This window comes from Simochromis diagramma, unplaced genomic scaffold, assembly GCF_900408965.1.
Source record: "Simochromis diagramma unplaced genomic scaffold, fSimDia1.1 OVJJ01000355.1, whole genome shotgun sequence".
NCBI lineage: Eukaryota > Metazoa > Chordata > Actinopteri > Cichliformes > Cichlidae > Simochromis > Simochromis diagramma.
The window spans coordinates 1,580,204-1,595,200 of NW_024387174.1; the positions used below are offsets into that span (position 1 = coordinate 1,580,204).

General features: G+C 41.7%; 1 protein-coding gene across 2 annotated transcripts in view; it reads right to left on the minus strand.

The window, feature by feature from the left end:
* Positions 1 to 14,997, minus strand: part of adcy8 (adenylate cyclase 8 (brain)) — a 124,855-nt gene that overhangs the window by 63,468 nt on the left and 46,390 nt on the right. For both annotated transcript variants that reach the window (XM_040049308.1, XM_040049309.1), the window contains exons 3-5: positions 10,324 to 10,454; positions 10,016 to 10,127; positions 9,104 to 9,231 (exon numbers count right to left, since the gene is read on the minus strand). In XM_040049308.1, the coding sequence (XP_039905242.1) occupies positions 9,104 to 9,231; positions 10,016 to 10,127; positions 10,324 to 10,454 (371 nt within the window). The remainder of the gene's footprint in view (positions 1 to 9,103; positions 9,232 to 10,015; positions 10,128 to 10,323; positions 10,455 to 14,997) is intronic.

A 14,997-nucleotide genomic window follows, 5' to 3' on the forward strand; every position in this document is an offset into this window, starting at 1 on the left:
GAAAAAACGGAGAAAACTAGCCGATTTTTGGCAAGAAGAACGAACAAACAACAGACCGAGGTTGCAACTGACTGGCTAGCCACTCCATGTTTGTTAATACAGTGGAAAGAGAAGAGAAGAGCTGTACAGCTTTGCTTTGTGCCATTACAGGGTTTACTGACAGCGGCAATAAATCCCAAAGAACGGGAAAAAAGAACATGGAAGTCTTAGGTTTGTAAAGGTTTGTGCTCTGGAAGAACAAGACCAAAATGGAGAAGTTTATCCATAATGTAAAGCACAACATTTAAAACTAACCAAACACCCCATACCAACGGTCAGCATGGTGGTGGAGGGCTGACGTTTAGGACTTGTTTTGCAACAACAGGACCTTGGCACGCCACAGCCCCTAGAGTTAAATGCCATCGGTCTCAAACTGCAAAGATCACAAGAAAAGCAGCACATCTACAAATCTACAGCAGAGTGGCTGAAAAAGAAACGAACCAAGGTGTTGCAATGCTCCACTCAAAGACCTCAATCTGACTGAAATGCTGTGACACGCTGTTGAGAGAGTTTAACTAAACTCAATGAAAAGAAGTTACGTCAAAAAATCCTCCACAACGATGTGAGAGACTGATACAGTCATACAGCTATTAATGCTAAAAATGCTTCTAGAACAGGGGTGGGCAACTCCAGGCCTCGAGGGCCGGTGTCCCTGCAGGTTTTAGATGTGTCCTTGAACCAACACAGCTGATTCAAATGGCTAAATTAGGTCCTCAACATGTCCTGAAGTTCTCCAGAGGCCTGGTAATGAACTAATCATGTGATTCAGGTGTGTTGACCCAAGGTGAGATCTAAAACCTGCAGGACACCGGCCCTCGGGGCCTGGAATTGCCCACCCCTGTTCTAGAAGATGCTGAATCATGCTGTGAGCTCATGCACTGTTTCTGCATTCTGGCTTATATGAATAATTAGATGGTGAAATCTGTCGTGTGTTACTGTTCATCTCAGGTGATATTATCAGACCTGGTGAGGACCAGATTATTTTTATTGTGTTATTATATATAAAACCACTGACAGATGATGCCAGCGTGTGATTTAGCTTTGTTGACGTAGCTGATGTACCGTACTGTACATAGCTTGAATTTTAAAAAATTACAAAATTAAAAGATTTGCTCTGTGAATTTAGATGAACCAACAAATCTTATCCCAGAATTTGTCCCCCATATAAAAAATGTTGACACCCCTCAACAATGTTTTGGGCTTCCCCTGACTGCACACCAGGCATGTAGTCACTCCCAGATCCATTTACAATCACAGTCCATTCAAATACTCCCAGAAATACGTTTCAAAAGTTACCTGAAACATGTTTAACTGTTTCAGAATACAAAGTAATATATAATGTGTTGTGTAAGTGGACTGGACCACTTACATGAGCATGAAAATACAATGAAAATAAAGCGTTGTGAGGCTGTGAATAAACACACGCAGGTATGTATATTTGAGTTTAAAAAAGCTGATCTAATTGACTTCAGGGGGACACGTCTGGCATTAATTTAAAAATATTTCAGGGGTCACTTTGGGTCGTACTGTGAAAAACACTGACGGCATTAATTCAGCAGATTAATATACATGAAACTGACCTTTGGTGAAACTAAAGAAACACAGAACACGGAGACAGATAATGCTGCCAGGCAAACACCGTTCAAGTCCACCAAGAAATGAACACAAAAGAGTTCAGGCATATCTGTGGCACTTCAACAAAAGAGGTAAAACTGTTTCTGTAGACTCGTCGCACCTGTTAATAAATTACTTTCTCATTTCGTACTTTATTTTTCCCTGAAACACAATAAAAGCAGGACAGAGTGCAGCTGATAACAGCCTCCGAGGAGCAGACAGGCCTGTCACGCCTCTTCCTCCCTCCTGGCGTTATTTCATGCTTCATAAGAGCCGCAATGAATGTGAGGTGAAAGGCATCCTGGGTGTTTGTGACAGGTGGTTAAAGTCAGTCAACTGCTAGACGACACCTGGAGTAGAAATTAACAAACAACCTGCAGCTAACGACGAAGAGGAGGAGGAGAATGAAGATGCTGTGATACTGTGTTGACTCTGCCGGGAAGTTCTTTCCATATATATATATATATATATATATATATATATATTAGGGGTGCAACGATACACAAAATTCACGGTTCGGTTCGATACTTTGGTGTCACGGTTCGATATTTTTTCGATACAAAAAAAACGTTCATGCCTTTTTAATTTGTCATTCATTAAAATTATAAATATATATTTTAACTCAAAAGTACAGTTTTTAAATTTAATGTTGCTGAAACAAAAGTAATTAAAAAAATAAATATCTCTCAGGGCTCTCAAAATTTCAAAATCCCTGGTAGCCCTTCGGGCAGGGACTCTTCAGTTTTTGGTAGCCCAAAATAAATGTAAGTAGCCCGAATAAAAAAAGAGAGCAATTTTTTGATTGACGTTTTGTTTCCTGTTTTGTTTCCTTTACAATATTATACATTAAAGTATAATATTGTCATGTTTGCATAGTAAGCTAACGATTGATAAGACGATGTCAGAGGAATTGGTGCACAAATTATCATCACTCACAGATCAGTGCTGTCGCTCTCTATACACAGTTCGCACGATTGCAAAGTGAAAGCAAAAAACAAGCGCAAAATTCAAACGCGATTTCAATATGTCACATATTGACAGTGGCTCACCGATGCCAATGACATAATTACCCAGCTACATTTCCGAAAGAATGCAAAAGCATTGACATATATTTTTCCTTCCTACAATAGCCCGACGGGCAGGGAAGAGATAGATTTTGGTAGCCCGACTGGAAAAATCGCTAGCCCCAGGACGTCGGGCTAGCGATTTTGCGAGCCCTGTATCTGATTGAGGAATCACTCATCTTTGGAAAAGAGAGTTTATTACAGAGAAATGGCTCTTTCCAAAATAAAAGCTATACTATCCGCTTCTTCTGGGCTATATTCTCAGCAGCATATTGTAGCGGGTCAGGGCTGTTCGGGGTTCTGTTTGTACAGTTATGTTTTGTTTATGTTGCCATAGTGACGGGTGACGCCCTCTCGCTGCGACGGTGTGTCCTTCCGGGGTCAGAGGGCGCCCTGTGTGTTGTTTTTGTTGTTGCTGTGCGGTTGTCGCGCTGAGCATTTAGCTAGCGGCAGTGTTCTTCTGCAGATGTCAATAAACGGCTGTGCTCCCTGGCTAGCTCACGGGAAGCAAGACCAAACGACACCTCCGTGACCGGCCGGTGCGCCAAAAGAAGGCACCTGGACATTTGCAGGACTTTGTGTGGGGTAATGGGGTCGTCGGGGACGACTGACCCCTTAGGTGGGGGCTATGTAGCGGGTCAGGGCTGTTTGGGGTTCTGTTTGTACAGTTATGTTTTGTTTATGTTGCCATAGTGACGGGTGACGCCCTCTCGCTGCGACGGTGTGTCCTTCCAGGGTCAGAGGGCGCCCTGTGTGTTGTTGTTGTTGTTGCTATGTGGTTGCCGCGCTGAGCAGTTAGCTAGCAGCAGTGTTCTTCTGCAGATGTCAATAAACGGCTGTGCTCCCTGGCTAGCTCACGGGAAGCAAGACCAAACGATACCTCCGTCTCCTCCTTGTCTGAGCTCGCCACAATATTAAACATATCAGGTCCCCGTAAGGAGAATCATGTGCTAACAGCTGTCTAAATGACTCGGCTAAAGTTAGTAGCATGCTTGTTGTTTTTGTCTGCTTCCACTTGTCTTTGCACTAGGATGATGTCAGCGTAAATGTATAGTCATATTCGTTGTGTTCCCACTAGTGCTGTCAGCGTTAATCTCGTTGAAATGACGTTAACGCCACAACACGGCAAATCTCCGTTAACGTGCTACCCCTGATCGCCCCGTGCATGGGGCTAGACGGCCAACACGTTAACGAGCTAACTGCACTAACACACTAGTTCCCACCCATGTAATTGAGCATTGCGTGGCACATCCAACATACTGTTTTACTTTAGTCCATGACGCGCTTACCTTCAGGGTCATACGTCACATGAAAACCAAAATAATTCCAAACGCCAGATCTGAATGAGGGTGGGGGAGGTCCAATTTGCCATGTTGCAACGAGAGCTTAACTTCTGTCTGCTAGCTTGCCCTGCGCTCTTCCTTCTGACGATGCTGTCTGTGTTGAACGCTCAGTGGATCTGCGCTCGACAGTGCAGCCTAGGCGGAGTAGTCGAACGCAGATTCACTGAGCGCTCAACACAGACAGCATCGTCAGAAGGAAAGTTGATAAAATAAATTACAAATTTTGTATTGTTCGGTACATATGCGTACCGAACCAAAAGCACTGTGTCGAACGGTTCAATATCGACACGAGTATCGTTGCACCCCTAATAAATATATTATACACTATATATATATACACACATACATATACACACATCACTTACAAATCAAAAGGTTGGTAGTTCAATCCCTGGCTGCTCTAGTCTGGATACCAAAGTATCCTCAGGCAACATAGCGAACCCCCGAGATGCTGCCGTCTAAGAGAGCACGTAGAGGCAGAAAATAAATGCTTGTGTAAATGGTGAATGATGCGTGTATAAAGCGCTGTGAGTGCTGACGTAGAGTAAATAATAATTAAGACAACAGATTTTAATGGAAATCTGTGGGTAGCATCTGGAAGTAGCAGGGCTTCTTCCCAGACTTTTGTCCTGATCATCCCCAATCTGTAAGTTTTCCGCACACACCACATTGGTCCTCGTGTCTGCAGCAGTAAGGGGGTCTCCTGTTTTTTAATCAGTTAAAGGGTTTTTGTAAATATCACAGATTTTAAATGGAAAAAAAATGGATGTAGCCTCTGTGACACCATCCTTTGTTTCTGGACACCACAGTTTGATTGGTGATTTATTTCAAACATGTAAACAATATACAGGTACATTTAGAAAAGAAAAAAAATACTATACCAAAAAAATCAATACATTTCAATATAGCTCCCGTTCTGATTAATTTACATGTTGAAAGGGGTTTAAAACTGTGTTTGTGGTTCGGCTCCATCGTGTTAATTTTTTTATTAGAAATATGTTTGGACAAGAGGCTGTCGGCTAATAGCAAGCTGTATCTATAAGATGTACAGGCGACATGCACAGATGTGCTACTTAGTGCTACGTCAGAGACGAATAACACACGAGGATTTCACTCGCTAAAACTGGAGCACAGACTTCTTAAACAGGCCGTATCACACAGGTAGGCATAAACCTTATTATATGTCAGGTAATTCTGTGAACACGTCCTGCTGATGTTTCAAATCAGCACTAACAGCTGATTAGTGCTAACAGGAGCAGGTCAGAGGAGATATCCTCGCTTGTGTGTTTTTGTGTCTAACAAACAGTGCAGTCTGTCTCCACTTCTGTCCCTGCATTCAGCTGTAAGCACCTTCATTTGAAAATCCCATCTTCTCGTCTATAGCAGTGTTTAGAGGTAAACACACCTACTCTACATCGTTAATGACTGAGTAACGTGAGGGTGACAATATGTCGAATTCTAAATATTAATTTGTAAGTAATGAAATTTGAAATAAGGGGGTGGGAACAGGAAAAGAGTAAACTTCATCCTACTCCTTTTTGAGCATAGACATTGTGTAGACAGAGATGTTCATGAAAACGTGTTTTTAAGTTTTTTTCTTATTTTTTTCTTGTTATTTCAGTTATATTTGCATGTTCGAAATAAAATTCTATCTAACCGTCTAGGTAACAGAAAACCTGTTAGCCATGGATGGATGGATAGAACAAACTATTCATCTAAGAAGACGTTGGCAGTGTTTGGTGAACCAGACAAACTTTTAGTTTTAGATTTGTGTTGAGTCTTGACCGGGAGAACAACAGACGGCGATAAACATCAACACATGGAGAGACGGCTGAATTTCTGCAGACTGAACTGTCTTTGGAGCCTCCTGTTTCTATCCTCCCAAACATTTGGTTCAGACCTCCAGGTGTCATGTGAGAGCTTCACATCGTAACTTTGGACTTTTTCTGTGAGGTTTCTTTGTACTAGTACTCCCTGATTGTGCTCCCCTGCTGAGCTGCGGTGGATGTGCTAAAATAGCCTAAAGATACAGAAACCTTGGAACATTCCCACCTCAACTGCCTTAACTGCTAACGGCTTAACATGTCTTCCTAGTTTTAATGTACAATGAGGACTGACAATTTTTGAAATTCACAAAAATGTAACCAACACCTCAATCTGTGTAACAGGAAGTTGTAAACCAGTATGACAAGATGCTGTACTAGAATCTGTCAGCTTACTCTCAGCCTTCATGCATCTGTTCAGCAACGTGTGACCAGAATCTGCATTAGCAAATACGAGGAAAGAAGGAAACTGGTGCAAGTTTAGCTAACATTAGACTCGACCAACATCGTCTTTGTGTGATTATATCACCACATGTAGTTGCACACAGCAGTGTTTAAAACCGTGTTTGATTACTGACGACTGTGACTGTGAAGTTGGGACTCTGTGTAAAACATAAATAAAAGCAATGATTTGAAAAATCTCATAAACCCATATTCTATTCACAATAAAACATATATGCCTATACTCAGACATTTCACTATTACATTAAATATATTAGTTCAGCACCATGTCGCAAAAAAGTTGGAAAAGAGGCTGGAAAAGTAAAGTGGTACCAAAAACGAACAGCTGAAAGAACATCGTGAACTAACTAAAGAGTTACGTCCAGCTCGTCATCAGCACTCAGTTCAAAAGCCTGAAACTCTGACGGTATGGTGGTTGCACATGTGGAACGGCACCACCAGTGCTGAACGGTACATACAGGTTGTGCCCGTGCAGACAGCATCTGTCACAGGAGAGGCCTTGCACATTTCAACAAGACAATGCTAAATCATACACTGGAGCTACTCCAACAGCACAGCTTCATGGCTCGCTGCAGTCCAGACCTTTCACAAACAGAAACATCATTAAGTGAAATTTATGACAAATAAGACCACGGACAGCTGAGCAGCTGGATTCCTCTCAGATAACAGTGGAATATTATTCCCCTCCCAAAAGTCCAGCAAATCGTTGCATTCATTTATTCACTTTTTACAGCGTTCCAACTTTTAAGGAAGTGGGTTAGTATTTCCTCTGTTTATCGGACGAGTCGGGAACAATGTGGTCCCACCTTTATGCTTTACAATCCCTCAGAAACAAGTAAAAACCTGCTTTATTTGGACAATATAAGCAAACCCATCTCCTCTTATTCCAGCTTTTGCAAAACTGATTGGCGTCGCAGCAAAAAGTGTGCACAGCTCACCATCTTGACATGATGATACTGAGCACAAATCTCACAGCTTATCCACCCTAATCTGTCTCTTTCCTCTGAACATCAGTCCTCTTCTCTCTCACTCTTATATCAATGCAAGGGGTTAAAACGCTACAGCAGCACCGAGGATCACTGAAATAAAATAAATCAAAGCACAAACTCCAGCGTCTGTGAGCCTTTTAGACAAAGAAGAACTGACTCTTTCTCCTTTCCTATGAACTACTCATTTCACAGTCTGATACAAAGATCTATAAAGCCCTGTTGTGTGTTGCAAAATACAATACAAGCACTACGAACATGTTTTCTTGCATTTCAGCAATGCATCTGTTAATTCAAATGTACATTATTTGATACTGATTTTGTGTTGAAACACAGCTGCATGCAAATATTGCAGGGAGGCTTTTCCAAGCAGAACAGATACTAGGACAGTCCTCGGGGTAAAAGACATTTATTCTTCTAAGATGATTCCTGCAGTTACAATGAATTCATTGCACCATGAATTTGCTCTATTCATACAAAAACAGACAAACTCGACTTTGATTTAAAAGGGTTTCTCTCCCGCTGCACCACCGATGCACCAAAATAAAAGTAATTTTTTTTATTACCATGTTTTACCTTTTAAAGTTACAGAGAAGAAGGTTTAAAAATGTATTCGTAGTCACATGTGTATTTATACACACCTGTTTAAAAGGTGTATTTACCCATGTCCCTCACTGGTTAGAGAAAATCCTGTTGTGAAACGTCAGTATGAGGATTTTTGGCGTTTTGTATCCTGGCAATCGAGGGCAGACCAAGATGCACTGCATGCTAATACCTCTCAATCCCATAATAAATCACGACCAGGCCAAAAGTCAGCATTTATAAAATGGGAGGAAATAGCTAAAAAATAGCTAAAACACTACATCTAACTTATAGCTTATTTATATCAATCAAAAAGTGCAGATTCTTAAAAAATATTGGAATTAGATCCACTTTTAATGTACAGTCCTCTATTTCCAGGGGCTGAAATATAATTGCGCAAAGCACTCGAAAGCTGTCTCATGGACAGGTGTGCGTTCCTCCTTTTATTATGTCTTCATAGATTAAGTAGAGAAAAGGGCTGAGGATGATTCCAAGTGTGTCATTTGCATTTGTAAGCTGTTTCTGTGAACCCGGGTGTTGTTAAAGGAGCTCTCTGTGCCAGTGAAACAGGCCATCCTCAGGCTACGAACAAAAAACAAATGCGTTAGAGCGATCGCAGCAACATTAAGAGACGTCAAATTTAAAGCTTGATGAGACAAGAAAAAGAAGAACGTGCCGAGGAGCGATGCAACATAAAACAGACCTAGAGCGGTGGATGATCGCAGGATCCTTTCCATGGTAGATAACAAAAGCATTTCTACATGAGGCCTGCCATCCAAGAAAGACTTTACAGGGAACAATCTGATATCCAACATATTAGTGCATAATCTGCAAACCAGTGATCACTCTCGAAATTAGAAACCAGAATATATTTTGCCAAAATAAATTAAAAAGCTCTGGCACTGTGTTCCTTGGAGAAATCAAAGTAAGACGGGAAGATCAATCTATTGCATGGACATGCATGGCTTCCAGCTTCCAGTGAGTCAGTGGACTGACCAAAAACATACTGTAAAAGCAACACAGGAGTCTTTGATGGAAAACAAGTGGTCTGATCTGAAATCAACTGAACTACTGTTCACCTATTTAAGGTGAAACTAAAGGCATAAACAACTGATGACAGCTGCAGTAAAAGCCTTTCCCTACAACAAGGAGCTTTGTTAAAAAGTAAGGACAGTAGAAGAAGACAGCACCTGATGGTTTTGATCATGCTGAGGCCCATTTCCACGCAGCAGTGGGCGTGGTCCGGCCTAGGCTCCGGCAGACCAGACACACAGTAGTAACAGTCTCCAAGGATCTTTATTCGTAGACAGTGATGCTCCTGCAACAGACAAACACCATAACCATAAAGGCAGAAAACCTAAGCAATGACTATACCTGAAATAAGAATTAAAGATCAGTAGAAATTAGAAAAAAAAGGAAAACACAGAAAACATATCAAGTTATCTCTGAATTCCTTCTCTGACTGTGAAATTGCGACCGGCCAAGCGTGACAGTCTGAAATGTTCTGCAATCTAATATCAGCTGAGTCGTACACAGTGGATGTTGAATCAGATATTCACTGTGTTGTTTTGAATAAATATTTATTCTACTGGAGCGTCTTTATTCAGTTTTCATGAGTCCCGACAGCCATGAGAGGCTGTCGCAGAAAAGATGAGCTCTGGGCTCCACAATCAAACAATGTGGAAAAAGAAGAGCTGCAAAGTCTATTCTTATGCTTCATTTTCAGACAGATGCGGCCCGTGGCTGAGGTGAGGCATCCAGACGCACCCTGAGTCAACGCTATGAGTCAACACACAACATTGCAAATGTTGGCCAAGCTGGCGTTGCTGTTTGGGCCATTTTCAGAGGAGGTTCATAAGATGAGTGAAAGTAAATCAAAAGTTAACCACAGACAGGTAATCAGCTGTTAGGTAAAGGTTATTAACCTGATCCAGAACACACTGTTCCTGGATCTGCTAAGAGGTATCTCTAAAGAAATGTGATTTATTAATCCTTTAATGCACAGATGAGCGAATATTTTTAATGGGAAAATGAATTGATTCAAATCTCAAGACTAAAATCAGATTATATGCACATATGCATTTGGGATGAGAAGCTCTTACATGTGCGAGGCGGTCGAAGCGTGCAAAGAGTTCATTCAACATTCGCACCAGCTCCTGCGCTGACAGCGTCGTGGAGAGGTTTGTGAAGCCTTTAACATCTGCGAAAAGAATGCTGAATAAAATACGGAAATGTCACTTTAATATCCAGCTCACTTCTTAAAAGTTATGATACTGAATGAGGATTACATTTTCTGTGATGTCAGATTTTGCACATTTTACGTAAATGTCACAGTTTTGTTCTTAAGAGCAAAAACTCTCAAATGTCTTTAATCGGGGCACACACAGCTGTTTTGCTGTTGGACCCTCACCTGACATTCTCGTAGCGGTGGATGTAGATTCTGTGAAACTGATGCTGGAGGTGTTCGTCCTCTACATTTGTCATGTCGTTGATCATTTCCAAAACTACAAAACGAGGCAGGACTGATAACACCAGTCGTTCCTGTTGGGGAGAAAAACGAATCATCTCATCGCTTTGAAATGACAAAAAGACACAATACAGAACAACAACATAACATCTGCATATACCGACAAATCACAATGTGTTTAAAAACATTGACTATTGAACCATTTTTGTGATTGGCACTTCCATCCGTTAATTTGTCCACAGGGAGCAGACTAAGCAGAGGTGTTCAGACCTTCCTCTCCCCTGATGCCTCCCCCAGGTCTTTCAGGAGGACTCTGATGCTTTCCTAAGACAGACGAGACACTTCATCTGTCAGCTGTCATGCCTCGGGTCTGCCTGGGGTCTCCTCCCAGTAGGAGCTACTCAGAGCCTCCTGAATGATCAAGCTCCTCACCCTGTGTCTACGGCTGACCCCAGTCACCTCTCAGGAGAAGCTCACCAACACTGCTATCTGCGCTCCTATTTCTTCTGTCACCACCCACAGCTCGTGACCAAAGGTGAGGCCAGCATTGTTCACAGGCCGGTACATCAACAGCTTCAGCTTCACAGTCAGCTGGGGCCATCACCCCATGAACCACAACTTTGAGTTTTATTAGCTCAAACCTAACAGTCCAACACACTCCTGCAGCAGTTTATAGGCAAAGGTTTGTCCTGGGATCTCCCCAACCTTACACGGCAACATATGGAAAACAGGAAGTGCTGAGCCATCAGCTGATGTCAGGTTGCACTGAGATGAACGCTGATCAGTGTGAGTTCTTCTAGTACAGCAGCATCTACGTCCAGAAACACAGGAAGGAAGGTAAACTCTTCTCATCATTACTTTAGATTGTTTCACTTTTAAACTAAATGCTTTGAACTACAGCTAAAAAGTGGAAACAGCCTTTTTTTTATGGATAAATTCAAAAACTATGTTTGATGTATGTAAATGTTTCAATAATAAACGAGAGAACATCAACAGTAAATTATCGAAGGAACAGAAATAAAGCCTTTAAAAAGAAATTACACGAGGGGCTGTGTGTGTGAGAAATGAATTAAAAAAGATGGCTTGAGCTCTGCCAGCCTAAGCTCCTCGAGCAGGATCCTCCAAAGCCTCCGCGCTCGCAGGAACATCACAAGTAAACGAGTTTGTGTTGTGATTTTTGTACTGACACGGTGCCACTTGGCTAAAGCAGAAACAGATTTGGAGTGGGAGCGATGCAGCATCCCTCAGGATTCTTTTGGCCTCGGGGAGCCGCACCAGAGCCAAGCAACTGCTTCTTTCAGATACTGAATACATTAGAACCAACCAGAACGTCACGTACAGTGACATCAGTACGCGGCACGCACATGCTCAAAAGCCCTGCAGGTTTTTTGGAATATTTTACGCCAAAGGGATGACAGAGGGACAAGTCTAATAGCTGGAAAGGCTCCGAACGAACCAGCTGGCCCTGTTCTACATCTTAAAGACTCACTGTTTAAAAACACGAGAGGAAATCTGCACGAGGCGGGAGATTAGTTTTGCTCCCAATCTGATAAACTAGTTGAAAGAAATTTTGCACAGAATTTTGACATTGGAGCAGCGATCTGCCTTTTATTCTCTCTGGTGTGTCTTCTGGTGAGATTTTCACTGGAATGAATTTGTGATAGAGACTAAAGTGATATTCCATTTGAAGAGCCGTAAATCTTGAAGACAACATGATGGTTGCACGTGGGCACATCATGTTCTTTCATTACCATGAATGCACACCGCGCTTCACTATGACTCAGCCCCACATACAGCACTCTGCTGTTGGAATTACTCACCAAAGAGCTCCAAATATGGATTAATCCGCAACTGCAAACAGTTCCCAAAAACTCTACGACTCGAAACACGGGCTGAGGGAAAATATATTTATATTTGATTAGATACATTCAAATACGCCAGGATACTACGAATAACGGGGTTGCAAGGTCGCATGATAGGAGGCGACCTTTCTCTAAGTGGCTGCAGTCACGCTTGGAAAGATTGTAAAAGGTTTGCAAATAATTGGTGTTTAATTTATAAATGAGCACAAATGTTTCCATCAGTCTGAATGATTCAGTCCATGAGCTCAACACGAGGGGACTCAACTGGCTGCCAGCTGGTTGTATTCTGGTTTATATTCCTATAGAACAGGAAGGCTGTCAAGTGCAATGTAATAGTTAAATGTCAAATTCTGTTAAATTTCTATTTCTGTCTATTTAGACGGAAGCAGATATGTGATTGTCAATGATTTATCACTGTATTTGCTGTATTATCAGAAACAGATTGCGTATAATTGCTGGCTTGACCACATTCAATCACAGACTGATAACAGACCGACTCCGTTTTATGGCAACATTTGTTGGTTTTAGTGACAATGTTGCCGTTCTTGATAATCTCATTTGGCACCAAAAAGAAAACACTGAAGTGAGGTAACTTTATCTTATTGGATAAAACAGGTTTTGATACAGTTTAACTTTGAGGATGTAATTTGCAGTAAAAAAAAAAAAAAGGTGATAAATTGCAATATATTTTAGTCCAAATACTCAGCATATTGCAAAATGTAACAAATGACACTAATATTGACAGAGTCAAGTATTGTTTTAATATCGTATCGTGAGGTGTCTGGTGATTCCCACCTCGACGTTACACTAGATCGTCTATAATTCTCTGAGAACATTTGCTGTCATCAGCTTGCACGGTTCCTCTGCAGTCACAACTGTAAGACAGCACACTTGTTTTTCTTCCCTGCTTGGCTCACAGATGAGTTTTCCAGTAAGAAATAAAAATGCAACCTCATGTGCACTCAGTGAAGCTGCATGATGCTGTCTGAGAGCCCTGGAGAGCCTCTTCAGACCCCGAGCACAAGTGCAAAGAGAGGCTGGCTGAGGCTGGATAATAGCAATGAGACGCACAGAGAGAGGGAGATAGCGACACCGTCCTCTGCTGCGATCACAGCAATGACAACAGTTCCATCGTTGCTGTAGAAAGAGATTTAAATAATGAAGCAGCGGTTATACAAAGATTGTCATCTAATACGTAAAAACAAGCACCAGAGCAAATTCTAACATAAAAATCACCACAATCAGAATAAAGAAAACCATCAAAATATCATGAACTCTAATCATTTTGAACCTTAACATACGATAAAAAAAAGTTGGTCCAGAGGAGGGAAAATGCCAGTCCACATCAGCTGTTAGCTTAGCTGATACACATCCAAACGGTACATCTCTATGGAAAATAATGTACATGTTATCCTGGCAGTCCCCACGTTTGTGCATCTGCAAGCCACTTTGAAACCCACATCCATCCAAGCTCCCAGCTAATCACTGTTTCATCTGTTGTCATGGAAACCTGTTCACATCTAATCAGGTGGTCTTCTTGTTGCATTGATTTAATATTTTAATCAAAAAATTACTCTTCAACAATTTTTTATTTCTTTTCATCTTTTTTATGACACTTTACAACTGTCGTCTTCATGATAACAAACTTTTAAAACTGGGGTATCGTACTCGTCTTAGCTCATAAGTGGGCTGGACCAGTGACACCAGTGCATAACGGTGCACAGAACACACCTCATACTTTACATTGTAGCCTCCCAGCATACAGTGAGTAACCAGTGAGCTATACCAGCACCCCGAACAATACTTTTTATTTACATAACTAATCACCCTGACACGGTTCAGAGGGGAAAGTCCTGAGTGGACCCAACAGCAAAGCAAAGTTGTTAATGTTATGTAGTATTTTTTGCAAGCTTATGGCTGCAGTGGCAGAAAAAAACAAGCTAACTAAACCAAACCTAAAAGACAACCAGAGCAGCTGAAGTATCCAGAGGTAAACACTCACACATGACAGGAAGAGATATGATGCAAAAATAAAAAGGGATCATAACAAAGACAGAACCCCTTATCTTTAGCAAAGAATAATAACATATTGATAATTCATGCATCCAGCTACATGATCACTCAAAATCTCAGCTATATTGTTGTTTATGTTTCAGTCACTGGGATCCTGCAGCTTGTGATGCCGCACATGGAGAGCAGAAGCTGATTGGACAGCTCATCTCTCTGACACACCACTGTGGACGTGACCATCAGCTGAGTGTGAAATGTGTAAGAGGAGAGCAGGTGCTTGTGTTGTTGAGCACGCACCGCCCCCTGCTCTCGGCACGCCTCTGTTGTGTTGTTGTTTTTGTTGTGTTGGTGTCTGTGCTGGAAAGCAGAGCAGTGCATCCACAAATTGAGGTCTAGACAGACAAACATTTCAGTGAAGCGTTGCTAATTCTTCGGCTGCTGCGTCGCAACCAAACGCCCCGGGCTTTGGTGGTGGAGTCTCACTGCAAGAAATGTGGATTTTACAGAGTCGTCCTGAATTCAGACTGAACCTTTGAACCCTGCAATGTGTCGGTGCTGCTCAATCACACGTCAGCCAAACTCCTGCTGCAATCACACAAGGAGCTCCATTTGAGCAAATAGTACCGCTTCCTGTCGCAGTACTCTGGGATAAAATATTACAATATAAATTCTATTAACTACATTATGTTTTGGAAACTCTATCAGCAGCTCTTCTCCCTCTCTTAACTCCTTTTGCCATCTTCGT